This window comes from Acinonyx jubatus, chromosome B2 (genome assembly GCF_027475565.1).
Source record: "Acinonyx jubatus isolate Ajub_Pintada_27869175 chromosome B2, VMU_Ajub_asm_v1.0, whole genome shotgun sequence".
NCBI classification, from domain to species: Eukaryota; Metazoa; Chordata; class Mammalia; order Carnivora; family Felidae; genus Acinonyx; species Acinonyx jubatus.
The window spans coordinates 56,935,676-56,955,544 of NC_069385.1; the positions used below are offsets into that span (position 1 = coordinate 56,935,676).

Here is a 19,869-nt window from a genome sequence, read left to right on the forward strand (position 1 = left end):
ATGTATAATGAAATACTTAGGAATGAAATGCCATAACACCTAGGATTTCTTTAAAAATGCATAAGCAGGGGCGCCTGGGTGGCTCAGTCAGTTAGGCGTCCGACTTCAGCTCAGGTCACGATCTCGCGGTCCGTGAGTTCGAGCCCCGCGTCGGGCTCTGGGCTGATGACTCAGAGCCTGGAGCATGCTTCCGATTCTGTGTCTCCCTCTCTCTCTGCCCCTCCCCCGTTCATGCTCTGTCTCTCTGTCTCAAAAATAAATAAATGTTAAAAAAAAATTAAAAATAAAAATGCATAAGCAAACATGGGGGTAGAGATGCAAACAATTATGTTACGTTTGGATGGTTGTTGAAGCTAGATGATGAATTCGTAGGGATTTTGTTTTGATCTCTTTTCAGTGTGATTTTTTTTAATGTGTATTTATTTTTGAGACAGAGACAGAGCATGAGTGGGCGAGGGGCAGAGAGAGAGGGAGACACAGAATCCGAAGCAGCCCCCAGGCTCGGAGCTGTCAGCACAGAGCCTGATGCAGGGCTCCAACTCATTAATCGCGAGATCATGACCTGAGCCGAAGTCGGACGCTCAACCGACTGAGCCACCCAGGCGCCCCTCAATGGTTATAATTTTTCTAATAAAAAAAATTGAAGGGGCATTTCACAAGAAAAAATAAAAAAAATTTTAAAAGTAGTGGGAAGAGTGGCATTGTTTTGTGTTTTTGTAAGTTTATTTACTATCTGGTTAGTAGAAGACACTGGGTTTTCTCATACCTGCTTCTGCATATAATCAATTGTAATATGTTGTTTGCTTGAACTGTGTGGAGAAATTCCGGCCTCAGATATGTTGGAAAAGGGAGAACCTTGCAGACCCTGAAAAGATCTTAGAAACTCCCAAGAGTTGTCAGATACCATCTCATATTAACCTTCACTAATTTTCTTCAGAGCACACTTCTTTCCTAGTCAGATGTGTGCTCTAGGAGATGTGATTTTGAATCACATTCTGTCCATGTCTGTGACAACAAACTCTGCTGTTTGGCTTGTCAGTATTTAGTTAAATGTAGCATAGTCACTGCCTTATCTGACTGTGTAAATACATCCACTGTGAGATACGGGCTGATGGAGCCATACGGACAAGTTCTTTCCATGTTCTTTTTTCTCTTAGAAAACATAATGGTAAATATTTTTGACATTCTTCATTTCATTTTTATTTACTTAATATTTTGTTTGATGATCTTTATGTAAAAAAAAGACTGTCATTAGGAAAATTGCTTTTTCCCTTACCCTGGGGAATGCTTACGTTAAAGGGTTTGAATCATTCCAAAATAGAGTTCTTCACAGGCCTAAATCTGTTGTTTTTTCCCACATAATGACTATTTTTGTTATACCTCCTTTTTTTATATTACTCCTTTTTCATAGTGATTAGAGTTTCTTGATGATCTTTTCCTTTGCTTAACCCAGAATTTATTCAGGGCTTTGTTGTCACTTACATGTTGAGAGTATGGTCTCTTCAGAATTTAACAAATTCATAAAATAAACATAGGCATATTTACCAAAGATAGTAACATTCATAAAATTGTTGCAAATGTAAACTTGCTGCATATGTGTTCATGTATTTATCGCTTCTTATGTTTTAGTGAGATATCAGTGTGGAGACATTTCCACATCTCAGCAGTATTTGAGATTATCAGGATGAAGAATTCTCTCCCATGTAGTACTTGTTATTGATGACGTGCAGAAACTGTCACAAAAATAAATCAGTTTTACATGGGATTAGTTTCTAATCAAGGCAAATTTACTATTTAAATGTAATAGCTTTTTTTCTTAATGAAGATTAATGAAATACTTTTCTTCTTCCCCAAAGGAACTACTGCTCTCTGGCATGCCAGAAATTGATGTGAGCGATTGGATAAGAAATACAGAATACACAAGTGGCTATGAAAGAGAAGATCCAGTTATTCAGGTAAAATCTCTCTAGAGCCTAGAATGAAGTTAAGTTTTGCCATTTAATTTTATAAGCTTTACAGCACTATTGGATGAAAACCTACATTAATTAACAAAGTAAAAATTTTCCCTAAACTCCTCTCATGGGGATATTGCATGTGAAAGCTTTGTATGAAAGCATTTTTGATAAATGAGTTTCATAGAATAAAATATGCTTTATGAATATTGCATGTTTCTCGGGTATTAGGAAGTCTACAATTGCTCAGAAATTTGAGTTCGGTTTTTTTTTTTGTCATTGTTGTTGTTAGTGGTTTTGGGAAGTTGTGGAAGACATTACTCCAGAGGAGAGAGTTCTTCTCTTGCAGTTTGTTACTGGCAGGTAAGAAGTGTTTATATGCTAATGTGGAAAGAACTTAATGTGTTCCAATTTTAATTACTTAAACAACAAAAATGCATTATTACTTTGAATTGTCAGTTTCCACCTCCCTTTCTTGTTTTTAGTATTAAAGATTTGTTTAGCTACTAAAGATAAAACATAAACTAGTGCTCAATAAATGTTTATTTACTGTATAAAAAATAAGCTGTTCCAATCAGGACTGTCAGCATATATATTGTATTTTATAATTTGGTAATCTTTTCATTCCATAGGTAAGTCAATGATAGTGCCAAATTTTTAAATTTTTTTTTTCAACGTTTTTTATTTATTTTTGGGACAGAGAGAGACAGAGCATGAACGGGGGAGGGGCAGAGAGAGAGGGAGACACAGAATCGGAAACAGGCTCCAGGTTCCGAGCCATCAGCCCAGAGCCCGACGCGGGGCTCGTACTCACGGACCGCGAGATCGTGACCTGGCTGAAGTCGGACGCTTAACCGACTGCGCCACCCAGGCGCCCCAGTGCCAAATTTTTAATATTTGTGTGTTGCTGGACAACAGACAGACACATACACCTGACATATGTAATACCCACACTCAGCAATTTTTCTACACTTCTTATCAAATTTTAAAGTCTCAAGACACATGGCCTAAAAAATAATTTGTGATACCACACTTCTTTGAAAAGTCTACTTTTGGACTGATTAAATATCATAGATACTAGAAAACTAGATGATTTTAACCTCCTTTAATTTATATTTCTGAAAGGTGTTTTAAAAAAATCTGATTTTCCTTCTTGGTATCTTAGCATTTCATCTGTGCCCTCCTGTTATTGGAAACATTGTTCATTTGTTCCATTATAAATGTACATGGTTCTTCTAAGAAAGTTGGAACACACATAAAATGAGAACAAATAAGGAAAACCACTCCCTGCCAGCAATAACTACTATAAACAATTTGATGTATTTACTTCTATTTTTTCTGCCATTTTAAAAACATAATTGTGATTATATGTCTCTATGAAATATACACGTAATTTAAAGTCCACTAGTTTTTTTTTTTTAAAGTAGTCTATAACCATTATAGAAAATTTGGAAAATGAAGAATATAGATAGAAGAAAATGAGAATCCATTAAGTAATTCCACTATTCAGAGATAATACTATTAACATTTTGCTTTATTTTCTAAGTCTTTGGAAATGTTTATTTTTATTTTTTTAAATGTTTGTTTATTTTTGAGAGAGTGAGAGACAGAGCGTGAGCAGGGGAGGGGCAGAGAGAGAGGAAGACACAGAATCTGAAGCAGGCTCCAGGTTCTGAGCTGTCAGCACAGAGCCCTACACTGGGCTCGAACTCACAAATGGTAAAATCATGACCTGAGCCGAAGTCAGATGCTTAACTAACTGAGCCACCCGGGCACCCCTATTTTCTAAGTCTTTTAACTATATAATTAGAAAAATCGTTGGAATCACATTATATGTCTATTTTTAAATGATAATAAAACATGAATATTCAAGAGCACCTGGCTGGCTCAGTTGGGAGAGCATATGACTCTTGTTCTCGGGGTTGTAAGTTTGAGCCCTGTGTTGGGTGTCGAGATTACTTAAAAATAAAATCTTTAAAAAACACCATGAATATTCACAGATTATAGACTTAAGATGTGAAAGAAAACAGAAAAAAGTTGGTTTTTTTTTTAATTCTTAATGCCAAGGAATACCCAAAGATTTAATAAAAAGTAATTTAATAAAAAGAATTTTAAAAATTTTATATTCTACATAGGAGGGTTAGGCAATTTCAATTTAAAAAAGTCACCTCTAATATCAGTATCTGGGATTCTAGAAATTTTCCCACATACATAAATTTTTACTTTTTAAAAACATTGAAACATTGTTCTTCTTTTGTAACTTTTGAAATTAAGAATATATTATTAAAAATTGTTCTGGGAGCCACCAGCTGGGTGGCTCAGTTGGTTAAGCGTCCGACTTCAGCTCATTTCATGATCTCCTGGTTTGTGAGTTTGAGCTATTGGGCTGTCTGCTGTCAGCTTTAGAACTTCTGTCTCCGTCTCTCTGCACCTCCCCTGCTTGCATGCATGCACTCTCTCTCTCTCTCTCTCTCAAAAATAAATAAACATTAAAAAAATTTTTTTTAATGGTTCCATATATGGATCTAATTTTTTTCCTGGCTACCTCATCTCCAATTTATGGGCCTCCCTTAATTGGTATTGTCCTCCCTTAATTGGTAATTTTCCTGCTTGTGAATAATGCTGAACAAATAAGGAATTCTTGCACTTATACATTGGTGGGCCAGTTTGATTATTTATATAGAATAAATTCTTAGAAGGGAAATTTTTGGATATGAAAGTATGTAAATTTTTATAACCTGATACATATTGTTCATTTACCCTTCAAAAAGTTATCAGTATTCATTCACATCAACAGGTAATGAGAGGGTCTGTTCCATTTACTGCATCAATACAGGGTGTAATAATTTACGTTTTCATATAATTTATTATTTATATAATTTTCTTAAATGTTTATTTTGAGAGAGTGTGTGTATGTGCCTGCAAGCGGGGGAGGAGCAGAGAGGGAAAGAGAGAATCCCAAGCAAGCTCCACGCTGTCAGCGCAGAGGACACAGGGCTTGAACTCACAAACCATGAGACCATGATCTGGGCCGAAATCAAGAGTCAGACCCTTAACCAACAATTGAGCCACCCAGGCACCCCCTTATTTATGTAATTTTTGTGTGAATTGCCTGTCTTAAATGTATGCATTATTCTATTGTCGTTTTCAAAAATTAAGTTTTAGGGGTGTCTGGATGACTCAGTTGGTTAAGTGTCCAACTCTTGGTTTCAGCTCAGGTCATGATCTTGCCGTTCATGAGTTCAAGCCCACATCAGGGTCTTTGATCGCAGCGCAGAACCTGCTTGAGATTCTCTCCCTCTCTCTCTCTCTCTCTCTCTCTCTCTCTCTCTCTCTCTCTCTCCCTCTCTCCCTCTCTCCCTCTCTCCCTCTCTCCCTCACCCTAGCCCTTGCCTTCTCTATCTCTGCTTCCCCCTTTCCCCCCCACACCTCTTCTGCTTGCTCTTTCTCAAAATAAATAAATAAACTTAAAAAAAAGAAAAATTCATTTTTAAATGTTCTTTATATGAGACATCAACGCTGCAAATACTTTTTCCAGTTTATTGTTTGTCATTTAATTTCATAAAGGTAAATATACAGATTTCCATGTAGTTTAAAAAAGTTATAAATTTACTTTATAACATTTATAAAATCAAATTAATTTTGTAAGTTCATTATCAATACCTTTCCTTTTGGTTTTTATAAATCCTTCCCCACTCCCAAGATTTGATATATATGTTTATCAGCATTTTTTCTGTAACTTTTTATTTTACATTCTAATTTTTAAATCATCTGGACTTTGTTTTATGTTGTGAGGTAGAGCTCTTATTATTTTCAAAATGATTTATATTGAAGCACTATTTAATTATTATTACATCCCCTCTCCCCAAAACACACACCATGATTTGGTTGGTGTGATTTAAAGTGCAGATAAGAGTTTACTCAAGTTTTCTGGTACTAAAAATGTCTGTTAAGTTGTGCTCTTGTAGAATAAAAACCACTTGGTGTCAGAGTGCATAATCCCAGTTCAATAGCATAATCATTGTTAGCAGTACTGAAAAGGATTGCACTGTTTATTATTTAACTGGTCATGAAGTGTAACATGTGAATCCATTTGAACTGAGGATGTGAGTAAAAAATGTGAATCCATTTGAACTGAAGGATGTGAGTAAAAAATAGAAGCCACAGATGCTGAGGGGAACAACAGAGAGCTCAGCTTCACCATCATGCTGAAGAAGCCACCTTTCAACACTGTCTACATAGAGTCCTTGTTTTGAATTCAGGCTGAGTTAAGTTCTAAGTTTTTTTAAACCTGAATTTTCTTTTATATTGGACTCAAGTATAGGTATAGCATTTGCCATTCTAAACTTTGTGTGTGTGTGTGTGTGTGTACATATATGTATATATTTTTTTCTTCAGCAGTGTTTCGAAAATTCTGCTTATCTATTTGTTTATATTTAGATATATTTCTTTCTCTACATACATAGTATAGTTTAGTGCAACCTCAGTGAAATGTCAAATGCGTTCCAATTACTAGAAGCAAAAATCAGTACAAAATAATTTTTAATATTTTTATGGTGGGGCACCTGGGTGGCTCAGTTGGTTGAACATCCCACTTCGGCTCAGGTCACGATCTCACAGTTTGTGAGTTCGAGGCTCGCATTAGGCTCTGTGCTGACAGCTCGGAACCTGGAGCCTGCTTCAGATTCTATGTCTCTCTCTCTACTGCCCCTTCCATGCTCATGCCCTGACTCTCTCTCTGTCTCTCTCTCTCTTCCTCAAAAATAAAAAAATAAACATTAAAAATTTTTTTAAAAATATTTTTATGGTATAACATTATTTTGTTGGCCTATAAGACTGTCTTAATTAAATGTCTTACTCTTGTGTTTCTTACTGTTTAAGAATAATGAAAATCAGACTTAATAATTTGTGTATAAAATAGAAGTATTATGTCATTTTCATTGACTGTAATTTTATATTGTATAATCCAAGTGTCATAATACTCAAAGACCATTTCATTTATTTTTCTCATACATGCTTAAGCTGCCCGGTCATATTTGTTTGTAGTTTAGAAGAAGAGGAGTAAAGTTTCAGAGATTGTTTGTGAATATCAGTTTACAGTGTAATTTTAGTTTAGATCTTAAAATTGGGGAATCTTCTGATTTTCAAGCTTATTTTTGAAAATTTAGTGATACGAAAAACATTAGCTCGATTATTCTGATATTGAAATACTTTGTATTAATTTGTGTAAGAAACTGTGTCAAGTCTCATTTTCTCATCCTATCCTGGTAAAGTGGTATACTTACTTTTTTAAAAATTTTTTTCAAAATTTTATGTAAATTCAAGTTAGGTAATATATAGTGTAATATTGATTTCAGGAGTAGAATTTAGTGATTCCTCACTTACATATAACACCCAGTATTCAGCAGAACAAGTGGCCTCCTTAATGCCCATCACCCATTTAGCCCATCACCTGCCACCTCCCCTCCATCAACCTGCAATTGTTCTGTATAGTTAAGAATCTCTTATGGTTAGCTTCTCTCTCGTTTTTTTGACCCCTTACCCTATGTTTATCTGTTTCATTTCATAAATTGCACAGAAGAGTGAAATCATATGGTACTTACCTTTTTCTATTCTAGCTCCATTTATGTCATTGCAAATGGCAAGATTTCATTCTTTTTTGATGGCTAAGTATTATTTATTGTATATATACCACATCTTCTTTATCCATTCATCAGCTGATGGACATTTGGGCTCTCTCTATAATTTGGTATTGTTGATGCTGCAGCTATGAACATTGGGGTGCATGTGCCCCTTCAAATCAGTATTTTTGTATCCTTTGGGTAAATACTTAGTAGTGCAGTTGCTGGGTCATAGGGTAGTTTTATTTTTAACTTTTTTTTTTTAATTAATGCAACTATTTTCTTTTTTTTTTTAAGTTAATTTATTTTGAGAGAGAGAGAGAGTGAATGCATGTGTAAGCAGGAGAGGAGCAATGAGAGAGGGAGAGAGAGAGAGAGAGAGAGGGAGAGAGAGAAAATCTCAAGCAAGCTCAATACTGTCAGCACAGAGCTTGATGCAGGGCTAGAACTCACAAACTATGAGATGCTTAACCTACTGAGTCATCCAGGTGCCCCCTCTTTTTAACTTTTTGAGGAAACTCCATAGTGTTTTCCAGAGTGGCTGCATTTGCAGTTTGCATTCCCACCAATCCCATTTCTTCGCACCCTCACCAACATCTGTTGTTTTCTGTGTTAATTTTAGCCATTCTGACAGGTGTTGTGAGGTGGTATCTTAATCATGGGTTTTTTCTTTTCTTTCTTTCTTTCTTTCTTTTTTTTTTTTTTTTTGTAAGTAGGCACCACACTGGGCATGGGCTTGAATTCAGGACTCCGAGATCAAGACCTGAGCTGAGATCAAGAGTCAGATGCTTAAGGGGGCTCCTGGGTGGCTCAGTCGGTGGTTGAGCGACTTCAACTCAGGTCATTATCTTATGGTTCATGATTTTGAGCCCCTCAACGGGCTCTCTGCTGTCAGCGCAGAGCCGGCTTTGGGTCCTCTGTCTCCTTCTCTTTCAGGCTCTCTCTCTGTCTCAAAAATAAACATTGAAAAAAGAGACACTTAACTGAGTCACCCAGCTACCCCTCATCGTGGTTTTGATGTGTATTTCCCTGATGATGAATGATGTTGAACATATTTTCATGTGTCTCAACATGTTTCATGTTAGCCATCTGTATGCTCTCTTTGAAAAAATATCTATTTATGACTTCTGCCCATTTCTTAACTGGATTAAGTGTTTTTTGGGTATTGGGTTTGATAAGTTCTTTATTGATTTTGGATACTAACCTTTATCAGATGCCATTTACAAATATCTTCTCCCATTCTGTAGGCTGCCTTTTAGTTTTGTTGATTGTTTCTTTCACTGTGCGGAAGCTTTTTATCTTGAAGTCCCAGTAGTTCATGTTTGCTTTTGTTTCCCTTGCCTCCAGCAAGGCATCTAGTAAGAAGTTACTCAGCTGATGTCAAAGAGGTTGCTACCTCTGTTCTCCTCTAGGAGTTGATGGTTTCCTGTCTCACATGTAGGTCTTTCATCCATTTTGAATTTATTTCTGTATATGATGTAAAAAAGTGGTCCAGTTTCATTCTTCTGCTTGTTGCTGTCCAGTTTTCCCAACACTACTTATTGAAAAGACTGTCTTTTTTTCCATTGGATATTGTTTCCTGTTTTGTTGAAGGTTGGTTGAGCATAAAGCTGTGGGTCAATTTCTGGGTTTTCTATTCTATTCCATTGATCTATGTATCTGTTTTTGTGCCAGCCTGGAATTGTGATGTCTCCAGCTTTGCTTTACTTTTTCAAGATTGCTTTGGCTATTCGGGGGCTTTTGTGGTTCCGTACAAATTTTTGTTTGTTCTAGCTCTCTGAAAAATGCTGGTGGTATTTCGATAGGGATTGCATTGCATTAAATTGGGAAGATTGCTTTGGGTAGAGTAGACATTTTAACAGTATTTGTTCTTCCAGTCCATGAGCATGGAATGTTTTTCTATTCCCTGTGTCATCTTCAATTACTTTCATAAGTGTTCTATAGTTTTCAGAGTACAGATCTTTTTACCTCTTTAGGTAGGTTTATTCCTAGGTATCTTATGGTTTTTGGGGGGCAGTTGTAAATGGGATCGATTCCTTGATTTCTCTTTATGCTTCTTCATTATTGGTGTATAGAAATGCAGCAGATATCTGTATGTTGATTTTGTATCTTGCAAATTTCCTGAACTTGTGTGTCAGTTCTAGCAATTTTTTGGTGGATTCTTTTGGGTTTTCTACATAGAGCATTATGCTGTCTGTGAATAGTGAAAGTTTGACTTCTTCCTTGCCTATTTGGAACTTACTTTTATAAATTCTGCCTCTACAGGAAATTGAGAACAACTTGGCTTCTTGTCCCTTTTCATTTTTGGTTGCATTTGTTGATTTTTCAAGCAAAGGTTAATATGCATAGATTAGTGTTGAATTTTATTTCAGTCCAAGTTTCTTTAGCTATTCTTTTGCCCTAAGTAGAAATTGCTCATGCATTAGTATTTTCTAACAAGATACAGGCCAGGAATATAAAATATTCAGGAATGTTTTAGTATTCACTTGGATTTCTAAGGTAAGCTAAGGCATTTAATCAGTAAAGCATTTAATCGCAACCAAATGACTTCCCAGGTATAAAAGGAAACTATTCTTAGATATTTATTTATATTAGATTGTTATTTTTCCCCTGTCAATGTATACATATCATTTATAACTTCAAATAAAATCCTGGTGCAAATTCATAGTTTTTTATAGTGTATATGACAGAAAATACATAATATAACTTAACATTGTAACCATTTAAGTATACAGTTCTGTGACAGTAAGTGCATTCATATTGTGCAATCATCACCACCATCCAATTCCCAAACTTTATCCTTTTCAGCTGAGACTCTACCAGTTACACACTAATTCTTCATACTCCTTCCCTGCCACCCTAGGCAACCACCATTCTGTTTTCTATCTCTATGAATTTGATTACTGTAGGTACTTCATATAAATGGAACCATACATCATTTGTCCTTTTGTGACTGGCTTATTTCACTCAGCATTGTGTCCTCAGGGTTCATCTACATTGGATCATATGTCAGAACTTCTGTCCTTTTTAGGGCTGAATAATATTCCAGTGTATGTGTATACCACATTTTGCTTACCCCTTCATCCATGGATGATCACTTGAGTTGCTTCCACCTTTTGGCTTTCATGAATAATGCTGCTGTCAACATGGATGTGCAAATAATCTTTTTCAGTCTCTGTTTTCAATACTTTGGGCTACAAATTGTAATTCTATCTTTATTTTTTGAGAAACAGCCATGCTGTTTTCCACAGCTGATGTAAATTTTACATTCCCACCATCAGTGCATAAGGATTCCATTTTCTGCATATCCTTTCCAATGCTTGTTCTTTTTGTGGTTTTTTTTTTTCATTTTTGTGTTTTTTCTTTAAAATGGTCATCCTAATGTGTATGAAATGATATCTGATTATGGTTTTGGTTTCCATTTCCCTAATACTAGTAATGTTGATTGAGCATCTTTTCATATTCTTATAAGCCATTTGTATATCTTCTTTGGAGAAATGTCTATTCGAGTCCTTTCCCTATTTTTAAATTGGATTTTTATTGTTTCTCGTTGAGTTGTTTAGAAGTTCTGTTTATTTTTCTGGATATCAATTCCTTATGAGTTTTATGATTTGAAAATATATTCTCCCACTCTATGGGTACCTTCTCACTGTGTTGATGGTGTCCTTTGGTGGATAAGTTTTTAATTTTGATGAAATCCAACTTACTTATTTTTCTTTTCTTGTTTGTGCTTTTGATGTCAAATCCAAGAAATCATTGCCAAATCCAGTGTTGTGAAGCTCTTCCTCTTTATTTTCTTCCAAAAATTTTGTGGTTTTGGTTCATGTTTTCATCTTTCATTCATTTTGAATTCATTTTTGTGTATAGTATTAGGTGAGAATTCAACTTCATTTTTTGGTAGTGGATATCCAGTTTTCCCAACATAATTTGTTGAAAAGACTGTCCTTTCCCAGTTGACTAGTTGAAAAGCATTTGGCCATATATGCAAGGGTTTATTTTGGGGTTGTCTATTCTATTTCTGTATGTTTGTCTTTATGCCAGTACCACATTGTTCTGATAACCATCGTTCTATAGTTTAAGTTTTGAGATCAGGAACTGTGAAACCTCTGACTTTGTTCTTTTTCAAGATTATTTTGGCTATTGGAGATTCAACAAGTTGGGTTTTTTTTGGTCTTTTTTTTGTTTTTAATAAACTGAATTATGCTTTGTACTCAGGATCCAATGTTAGAAAACATTTTTTAAACAATTTTTTTAAGTTTATTTATTTATTTTGAGAGAGACCTAGAGAGAGTGCAAGTGGGGGAGAGGCGCAGAGACAGGGACAGAGGATCCAAAGTGGGCTCTGTGCTGACAGCAGAGAACCTGATGTGGGGCTCGAATTTATGAACCATGAGATCATGACCCAAGCCAAAGTTAGATGCTTAACCGACTGAGCCACCCAGACACCCCTAAAAAACATTTTTAATACTAATCAGACTTCTGCCTATGCATTTAATTACCTGTACCTTAAATATTTCTTTGTCATCATTCTTATTTATCTAAAAGCACTATAGCATCTCATTTTTAAAATGACAAAGTGTTGGGTTGCCTGGGTCCAACTTCACCTCAGCTCATGATCTCACGGTTTGTTGGTTTGAGCCCTTTCAGGCTCTGTGCTGACAGCTCAGAGCCTGGAGCCTGGAGCCTGCTTCAGATTGTCTCCCTCTCTCTGCCATTCCCCCACTCATATTCTGTCTTTCTGTCTCTGCCTCGGTCTCTCTCTCTCTCTCAAAACTAAAGAAACATTTAAAAAGTTTTTTTAAACAAAAAACTAACAAAGTGTTTTACAGGATCAGATTGTCTAATCATGATACATCAAAGGCTAATTTGAAATACTAATTGTCTTTCAAATGTAAACAATAGAATTTAGGAAGTTGTAATTACATTCTCTCTGGCCATGTATTCAAGATTAAATTTTCTAGTACTGTTTATGCATTTTGTTAGGGTTTTCCAATTTGAATCTGATGTTGTTATGTTAGGTGACATTAAAAAATAAATACGTCTGGGGCGCCTGGGTGGCTCAGTCGGTTAAGCGGCCGACTTCGGCTCAGGTCATGATCTCGCGGTCCGTGAGTTCGAGCCCCGCGTAGGGCTCTGTGCTGACAGCTCAGAGCCCGGAGCCTGTTTCGGATTCTGTGTCTCCCTCTCACTGACCCTCCCCCGTTCATGCTCTGTCTCTCTCTGTTTCAAAAATAAATAAACGTTAAAAAAAAATAAATTAAAAAAAAATACGTCTGATATTCTGAATCTTTGGAACAGAAATGTAAAGAATATTCTAGTTTTCCTACTGTGAAACCCAAAACCCTTTTGATGAAGTTTTGGGGTGATGGTGGGGTGGTCCAGAGCAGACGGCCAAGAAAGAATCTTGAAGATGTTTTTGGTGCAAAAAGCTGATGTTATTAAAGCCCTGGGACAATACCTGTGGGCAGGAAGAGTTGCACTGGGGTCCTGACGGTAACTCAGTATATATCCTCAGGTTGGGAGAGGGGCTCAGGGATAGAGTAAGCCTCTAAGGTATTTTGGAAGCAAGGTTTCTAGGACCTCAAGGGACTAGCTGTTGCTAGGGAAATACCATTTATTACCATTTAATAAAACCTCAGTCATGAGACCCTTCAGATGTATATGGGGTGGGGGGGCTATAAGCTTGGAGTATGATTGCCAGCATCTCTCTTGGGGCAATTAAGATAAAGGAAGTAGACTTACAGGATCCTCCAGGTTGGGACAATGTTTAGCTAAGACTCTCTTCTGCCCCTAGCAAAGTGTCATCCTTTCAGGCAACTGAGCTCCTAGAGGGAGGTTACCCTGCTGGTTTCAAGGACTTGTCAGTGGGCATAGGCAGTAAGAGAATTTAATTTCTCATTTGCCTTAGTTTCTCACATTGCCATGGTAAGCACTTAAACCTTTGTTCTTGGGTGGCCAGGAGTATTCGAGGAATATCACTCGTATTCCACCTGGCTGGGGGGTGTTCCAGCTGTATTTTGCCCTCAGCTTACCCCATGCTCCCTCATCACTTTGACCTATTAGGAAGGAAAAATTTACCTTTACCACTCAAAGTTATTCTGCTTGGCCTAAGAATTAAATTGATATACACAGATCAATGGTGGGAGGGAAACAAATTTAATTCACATGTTTTGGAGGTCATAGAAATAGGAGTCTCAGAGAAGTGACCAAAGTAGGCAGGTTTTACACCTTTTAGACCAAAGAGACAATAAATGTTTGAGGAATTGAAAAGACAAAGAAGAGACTCTTAAATACAGAGAATAAACTGAGGGTTGATGGGGGGGTTGGGGGGAATGGGTGATGGGCATTGAAGAGGACACTTGTTGGGATGAGCACTGGGTATTATATGTAAGTGATGAATCACAGGAATCTACCCCCAAAACCAAGAGCACACTGTATATACACATATATATGTTAGCCAACTTGACAATAAATTATATATATTTAAAAAAAAGACAAAAGAGTTTGTGCTTGGGGTAGTAAATTGATGAAGAAGTAATGAGGTTTATTTCTACACCTTCAAAGCCCTGAATTCCCTATCTCTGGTCATAGGATGTTTCTTTACCTCCTGGTACAGGGAGAGTACCTCTTACAAGTGAGAATTACTTCCTGTTTTCAGGGAGACAGGGGAAGGTTAGAGTGTCCTTTTTGCACTGGTTGTTTTTAAGTAACTTTAATTCAAAATAATCAGTGTGCCAAAGTGGCATATTTTGGGGTGGCCTGCTTTTAACTCCATCAGACCCTAGATATTTTTCACAAATAGGGAAATCATTTGGATTATTTCTAAGAGCCTCTCTATTGCTTGAATTAATCAAACATTCATGTATTCAACAAATATCTAATTAGATGCCAGTCATTTTGCTAACCCCAGGGTCATATAAACATGACACATTTGGGTCCTCAAATTAGTCCCAGTTTAGTAGGGAGACACTATGTACAATAGTAGAGGTATGTGCTATGGCCAATTGAAAGCATAGTATGGCTTATAGAAATTTCCAGGACTGTCTCCATGGAAGCTTGCTAACTGGCCATGAAGCACCTTTTAATAATGAGCTGGAGTTTTGCAGAACCAGAAATGTTACCTGGTCAGTATCCTAGAGTTGAATATATTCTTACCCTAAGTGATCAGTTGAAATATATGTATCACAAAGGTTTTCCTTGCATGATTAGTTTATTAAGATACGAACTCTTAGTTCCAGGGTCCCACATGGTGGATTTGCTAATATCATGGGTGGAAGTGGACTGCAAAACTTTACAATTGCTGCTGTGCCATATACTCCAAATCTCCTACCAACATCAAGCACATGGTATGTTAAATTGTTTTTTTTAAATGCTGTAATTGTTTTTGATTAATTTTGAATAATTAAAGGTCTAACTATTGTACTACTGCATTGAGAAGAAAACCTCAACAATAATCTCTTTCATCATTTTGGAATCACTGATAAATAAGTACCAACATAATTCCTTGCCTCTCCCTTTTGTGCTAGGGAAAATATTTGGGGAAACTACCTATAATTTAATTAAATGTAGTTCACATATCACTGAAGTTATCCTGTCATAAGTATCACTGAATTACACCATCACTTCAAACTAAATTCCCTTATTGCTTATTTATTTTAGGCTGAAAGGAACTTATTTTCTTTCACTACATTTGCATGCTAAAGGAAACTGCAATGCAGCAGTTTTTTGTTTTTTGTTTTTTTTTTTGTCTTTTTAAATACTTCTTCAGGGTTTTCCAATTTGAATGCAAATTTAGAGGGTGGTTTTATGTTAATTTTGAGTAGTGTTTTCACTGCTAGACAAAACAATCAGAAATTTCATAGATTTCCTATTTAATGGTGGTATATTTTTCTTTTAAAGCATCAACATGCTCAAGTTACCTGAATACCCAAGTAAAGAAATACTCAAGGACAGACTTCTTGTGGCACTACACTGTGGCAGCTATGGTTACACAATGGCTTAAGTCTGGAAAATTCGTCTGATTACTGATGCGCAATTCCAAGTGGCAGAAATAATTTAGGAAACTGTCAACAGAAAAGGAGCCTAAATGCAGCCCACAGGCAGGGGTGATGTTTAAAATTCATAAAGGATGACGCTTTCTACCCTCCTCTCCCTGCTTCCATTTTTTTGTTTTCTCTTTGTGATACAATTAGAAAATATAAAATCACAGTAGTCTTCAATTTAAAAAATGCTAATTGAAAGTAGTAGAAACTGTCCTTTTTCATATTTCTTTACTCGTATCCAAGATCGTGTCAAGGCAAAACCGTATTCTACATTCCACCTACACTTTGTAACTGTCTTGTTAAAAGGGTGTTTTCTCTTTATTTTCCTATATATTAAATTATATTAGGACATCCAGCCTGGTATGTTCTATTGCATGTAAAGTGCCGTTTATATTTTGGAAAACTATTGTATAGAATGGATTAATTTAGATTGTGTATAAAGCCACAAATATGTATTTTCCCATATTGAATCTATATTGCAATGATGTTTTTTAGCTTTTTAATATTTTAATATATAAAGTTTAGACTGATGTGACTAACAGCTGATGAAATGGCATTTAATTTATATATTAAAGCTTATATTGTATGAATTATTTGCATCTTTCAGTGGTCACTTTTCCATATATGTATTATGGTCTCAACGTTTTTCTTATGCCCTATTTTAATTTATATTTTAGGTAAAATTAAATATAATATTTTACCACATCATTACTTTTGTTTTATCTCTGAGTTCTGATGATACATTAGAAGAAGTAATCCAGTGTGCAGATTACAATTTAAATTTGTAATTTTGAACTTCTTATTTGTTTCTCATGGTTAAAATGTTGAGTTCAAGTGACATATGCCTAATACAGAGCTTTGGGCTTTTAAAGGTGATCTTACGAGTTTTCTTTTGAAAAGGTTCACTTGAGTAGTTACAGCATAGAACACTCACATATTTAGAAGTGCTAAGAGAGGAATCTGTAGAACTTTGCCTTTGTAGAATCTTTAGAACTTTGCCTTTGGAAACTAAAAGTACACTGTCTAGTGGCATCAATGTTGGTAAAATGACTCATGCAGATTTTCTCATATGAACAGCTTCGCTCATGTTTTCAGTATACATTGAAAACTTCGCTACATTATAAAGCTTCTTTAATATATGTCTTAGTTTTCTTTTGTTACTGTAGGGGTGTGTGTGTGTGTGTGTGTGTGTGTGTGTGTGTGTGTGTAGTCTCTCACCAGATTAATTTTAAAACTAGAAATTCTTTAAAAATTATAATTAGTTTTAAAATTAAGACTCACATGCTTATTTACAATAAATAAAGTTAATTTTAAAATTTTGATTTTCAAAATTCATCTGTATAAGAGGTCATTGCCTTCTGAGTTTTCAAATAGATAACTGACCTCTTTAAAATTACATTGCTTATGGGGTGCCTGGGTGGCTCAGTCAGTTAAGCATTTGACTTCGGCCCAGGTCATGATCTCATGGTTTGTGAGTTCGACCCCCGTGTCAGGCTCTGTGCTGACAGCTCAGAGCCTGGAGCTTGCTTTGGATTCTGTGTCTCCCTCTCTCTCTGCCCCTCCCCAGCTCATGCTCACACTCTATCTCTGTCAAAAATAAATAAACTTAAAAAATAATTAAAATTATATTGCTCATAATTATAATTTTTACAAATACTCATTTCCATTAATAATCGTATAATATATTGGCTTTGTCAGATTGGTTCTTTTGCAACTATTTATGTAGAAGAGATAATAAAATCTTAAAAATCTCATGGTATTTTATCCCTGAATTTGAATATTTTTTGATACAGATTTAGTGATTTCAGGGTTTATATTTTTATATTGTCTTTATTTTTGACTATAAGAATGTAGTTATTATATAAAATATTTTATGTGGATTGAAAATAAGCAAGAGGCAGCAGGTCTTTTTAATATACTCTATTCCCATAATTTCTTCTGTAAGTAGATGGATATGTTGAATGCAAAGTAGTTTAGAAAAATGACTAGAGATTTTCAACTCCTTCGGGTAAAAGATTAACAGGAAAATGACTCAACCTTTAATACATGTTGTAGTTCCATATAACAAAGAAAACAGAGGAACACAGCACTCTAAAGGAAGAATCATGTAGGGCAAAGGACCCTAATGTAGGAAACTGATTAATAAAAACATCTGGGCAAGAGTAGATTAAGTTGTTCAAATACTTTGAGGGAATAGTGACCATGTTGTTAATAAAATCTTCTTGTTCATCTAAAACCAAAATGGAATCTAAGGAAATCCCAGCTTTAAAACTGTACATTACACACCAAGTAAAGCCATGACAGTCTTTGTTGGATGTGGAGGTGGAAATTAAGGCTTTAAAGCATAGGCCACAGCTTGGAGCCCCAGAACATGATTGCCACTCACAGTTTTGTCTGTCTTGCTGATTCTAGAAATTTAATGAGTTGTCAACATTTAAAAAATCTAGAGATTTCATGCATAAGTCTAGATTTTAGGCTTTTGAGACATCAAGGGAATAACAATATTAGGCATAGATTTCTAGAAGTCATAGTAGGCTTGAAGCTGCTTCTTTCATTGACTGAATGTGCTCTTCAGTTGACCATTTTCTTACTCCAGCCTGCCTTACTAATTCATGTTACCCTCCTGGCCATTGATAGCATTGGAGTTTTCTTTAAGGAATCTGTCGTGATCGGAAATGTTCCCCTGCAGTGTAAATTGGTACAAATTCTTTGGAAGGCAATTTGGCAATATCAGATTTCTTAAATGTACATATACTCTTTCACTCAACAATTCTAAGAATTTATCTCATAGGTAATCTTGTTCATGTACATGAAGATATTTATATAAGAATGTTCCCTGAAGCCTTGTTATAAAGGTAAACTGGAAATAATTTAAATGTCTGTCAGTAAGTGTCCATTAGTAAAGGGTTCCTAATAAATTACAGCCATCCAGGAGAATATTAAGTAGTATTTGCTAAGAATAAGATGGATTTATACATGTATAATACTGGTACGTAAATGTTTCTAAGGTATGTTAAATGAGGTAAGATGTATAGAAGAGTGATTAGCATATAAATACAATTTACACGGGATAGTTTTACACAGAAACAATTTCTGGGCCATGGATTATTGCTCTAGGTGGGAAAGCTTTGTAAGATGGGATGAAGACTCCTTCATTGTATAACCTTTTTTTCCTGTTTGTCTAAATCACATGCCTGTGTTATTTTCTATGTGGTATATGTAAAAAGAAATGTCTAGTATCTTTAATCAAGGGAAGCAAGTATCAGTAATAGGTTTTATTGGATCTATAAAATCCACAACAATAGCAATAAGTGATATTTTATAACCACAAAACTTACCGTGTTATAATGTGATTAATTTAAAATAAGTCTCCTTCAGTCAGATCCTGGCAGTGGCAGTGGCTCTCCTCTCTTCTGACTCTCCTTGCTATCACCCTTTTGCTTCCAGAAACATGGCCTCCACTGTGGTGGTCTCTGAGGGTGTCATCAAAGTGTTCAGGGACATGAAGGTAGGTGCATAAGCCCCCAGCACCAGAGGAGGCAGTACTCCTCTGCCTGGGTGAGGACAAGAAGAACATCATCCTGGAGGAGGGCAAGGAGATTCTGGTAGTTGATGTGGGCCAGACTGTAGACCCCATGCCACCTTTGTCAAGATGCTCCCAGACAAGGACAGCTGCTATGCCCTCTACGACACAACCTTTGAGACCAAGGAGAGCAAGATTAAGACTTGGTGTGCACCTATGTGCACCCCTTAAGAGTAAAATGATCAGTGTCAGCTCCAAGGATGCCACCAGGAAGAAGCTGATGAGGATCAAGCATGAATTAGAAGTAAACTGCTATGAGGAGGTTGAGGACCCCTGGCCCCTGGCAGAGAAGCTGGGGGGGCAGTGCTGACATCTCCCGGGAGGGCAAGCCTTTGAAAGCCCCCTTAAGCCCCCTGCCTGGAGAATCTGGCAGCCCCAGACATGCCCATGGGTGTTGCAGGCTGCCTCTGTCCTGCCAGACCTGAGGGCCTGGGGGATCCCAGCAGGGGAATGGCAATCTCTTCAGCCCATTTCCCAAACAGTCCCCTCACCTCCTGGACCTTCTTCCTCCCTCGATCCCTGACAGTTATGGTCTTCCCAAACCGTCTTTGATCTTCTGATTCCTCTTGGGTTGAAGCAGACCAAGTTCCTCCAAGGCACCCCAGTTTGGGAGGGGGCTGAGATTTTTTAATGGAACTCCCAATTCCCCACCTGTTCTATCCTCTTCCCAT

General features: G+C 36.4%; 1 protein-coding gene and 1 pseudogene across 8 annotated transcripts in view; both read left to right on the forward strand.

Annotated features, from left to right (window-relative positions):
• HACE1 (HECT domain and ankyrin repeat containing E3 ubiquitin protein ligase 1) overlaps positions 1-16,205 on the forward strand; it is a 121,045-nt gene extending 104,840 nt beyond the window's left edge. For 5 of the 8 annotated variants that reach the window (XM_027057183.2, XM_027057186.2, XM_027057184.2 and 2 more), the window contains 4 exons: positions 1,857-1,955; positions 2,245-2,315; positions 14,806-14,919; positions 15,473-16,205. In XM_027057183.2, coding sequence (XP_026912984.1) covers positions 1,857-1,955; positions 2,245-2,315; positions 14,806-14,919; positions 15,473-15,575 — 387 coding nt within the window. In that variant the 3' untranslated portion in view covers positions 15,576-16,205. Of the gene's footprint in view, positions 1-1,856; positions 1,956-2,244; positions 2,316-8,289; positions 8,414-14,137; positions 14,746-14,805; positions 14,920-15,472 lie in introns of those variants that run through there. The other 3 variants (XM_053222424.1, XR_003419456.2, XM_053222423.1) reach the window with 3 other exon arrangements.
• A 148-nt stretch (positions 16,206-16,353) lies between these two features.
• LOC113598488 (cofilin-1-like) lies at positions 16,354-19,869 on the forward strand (annotated as a pseudogene).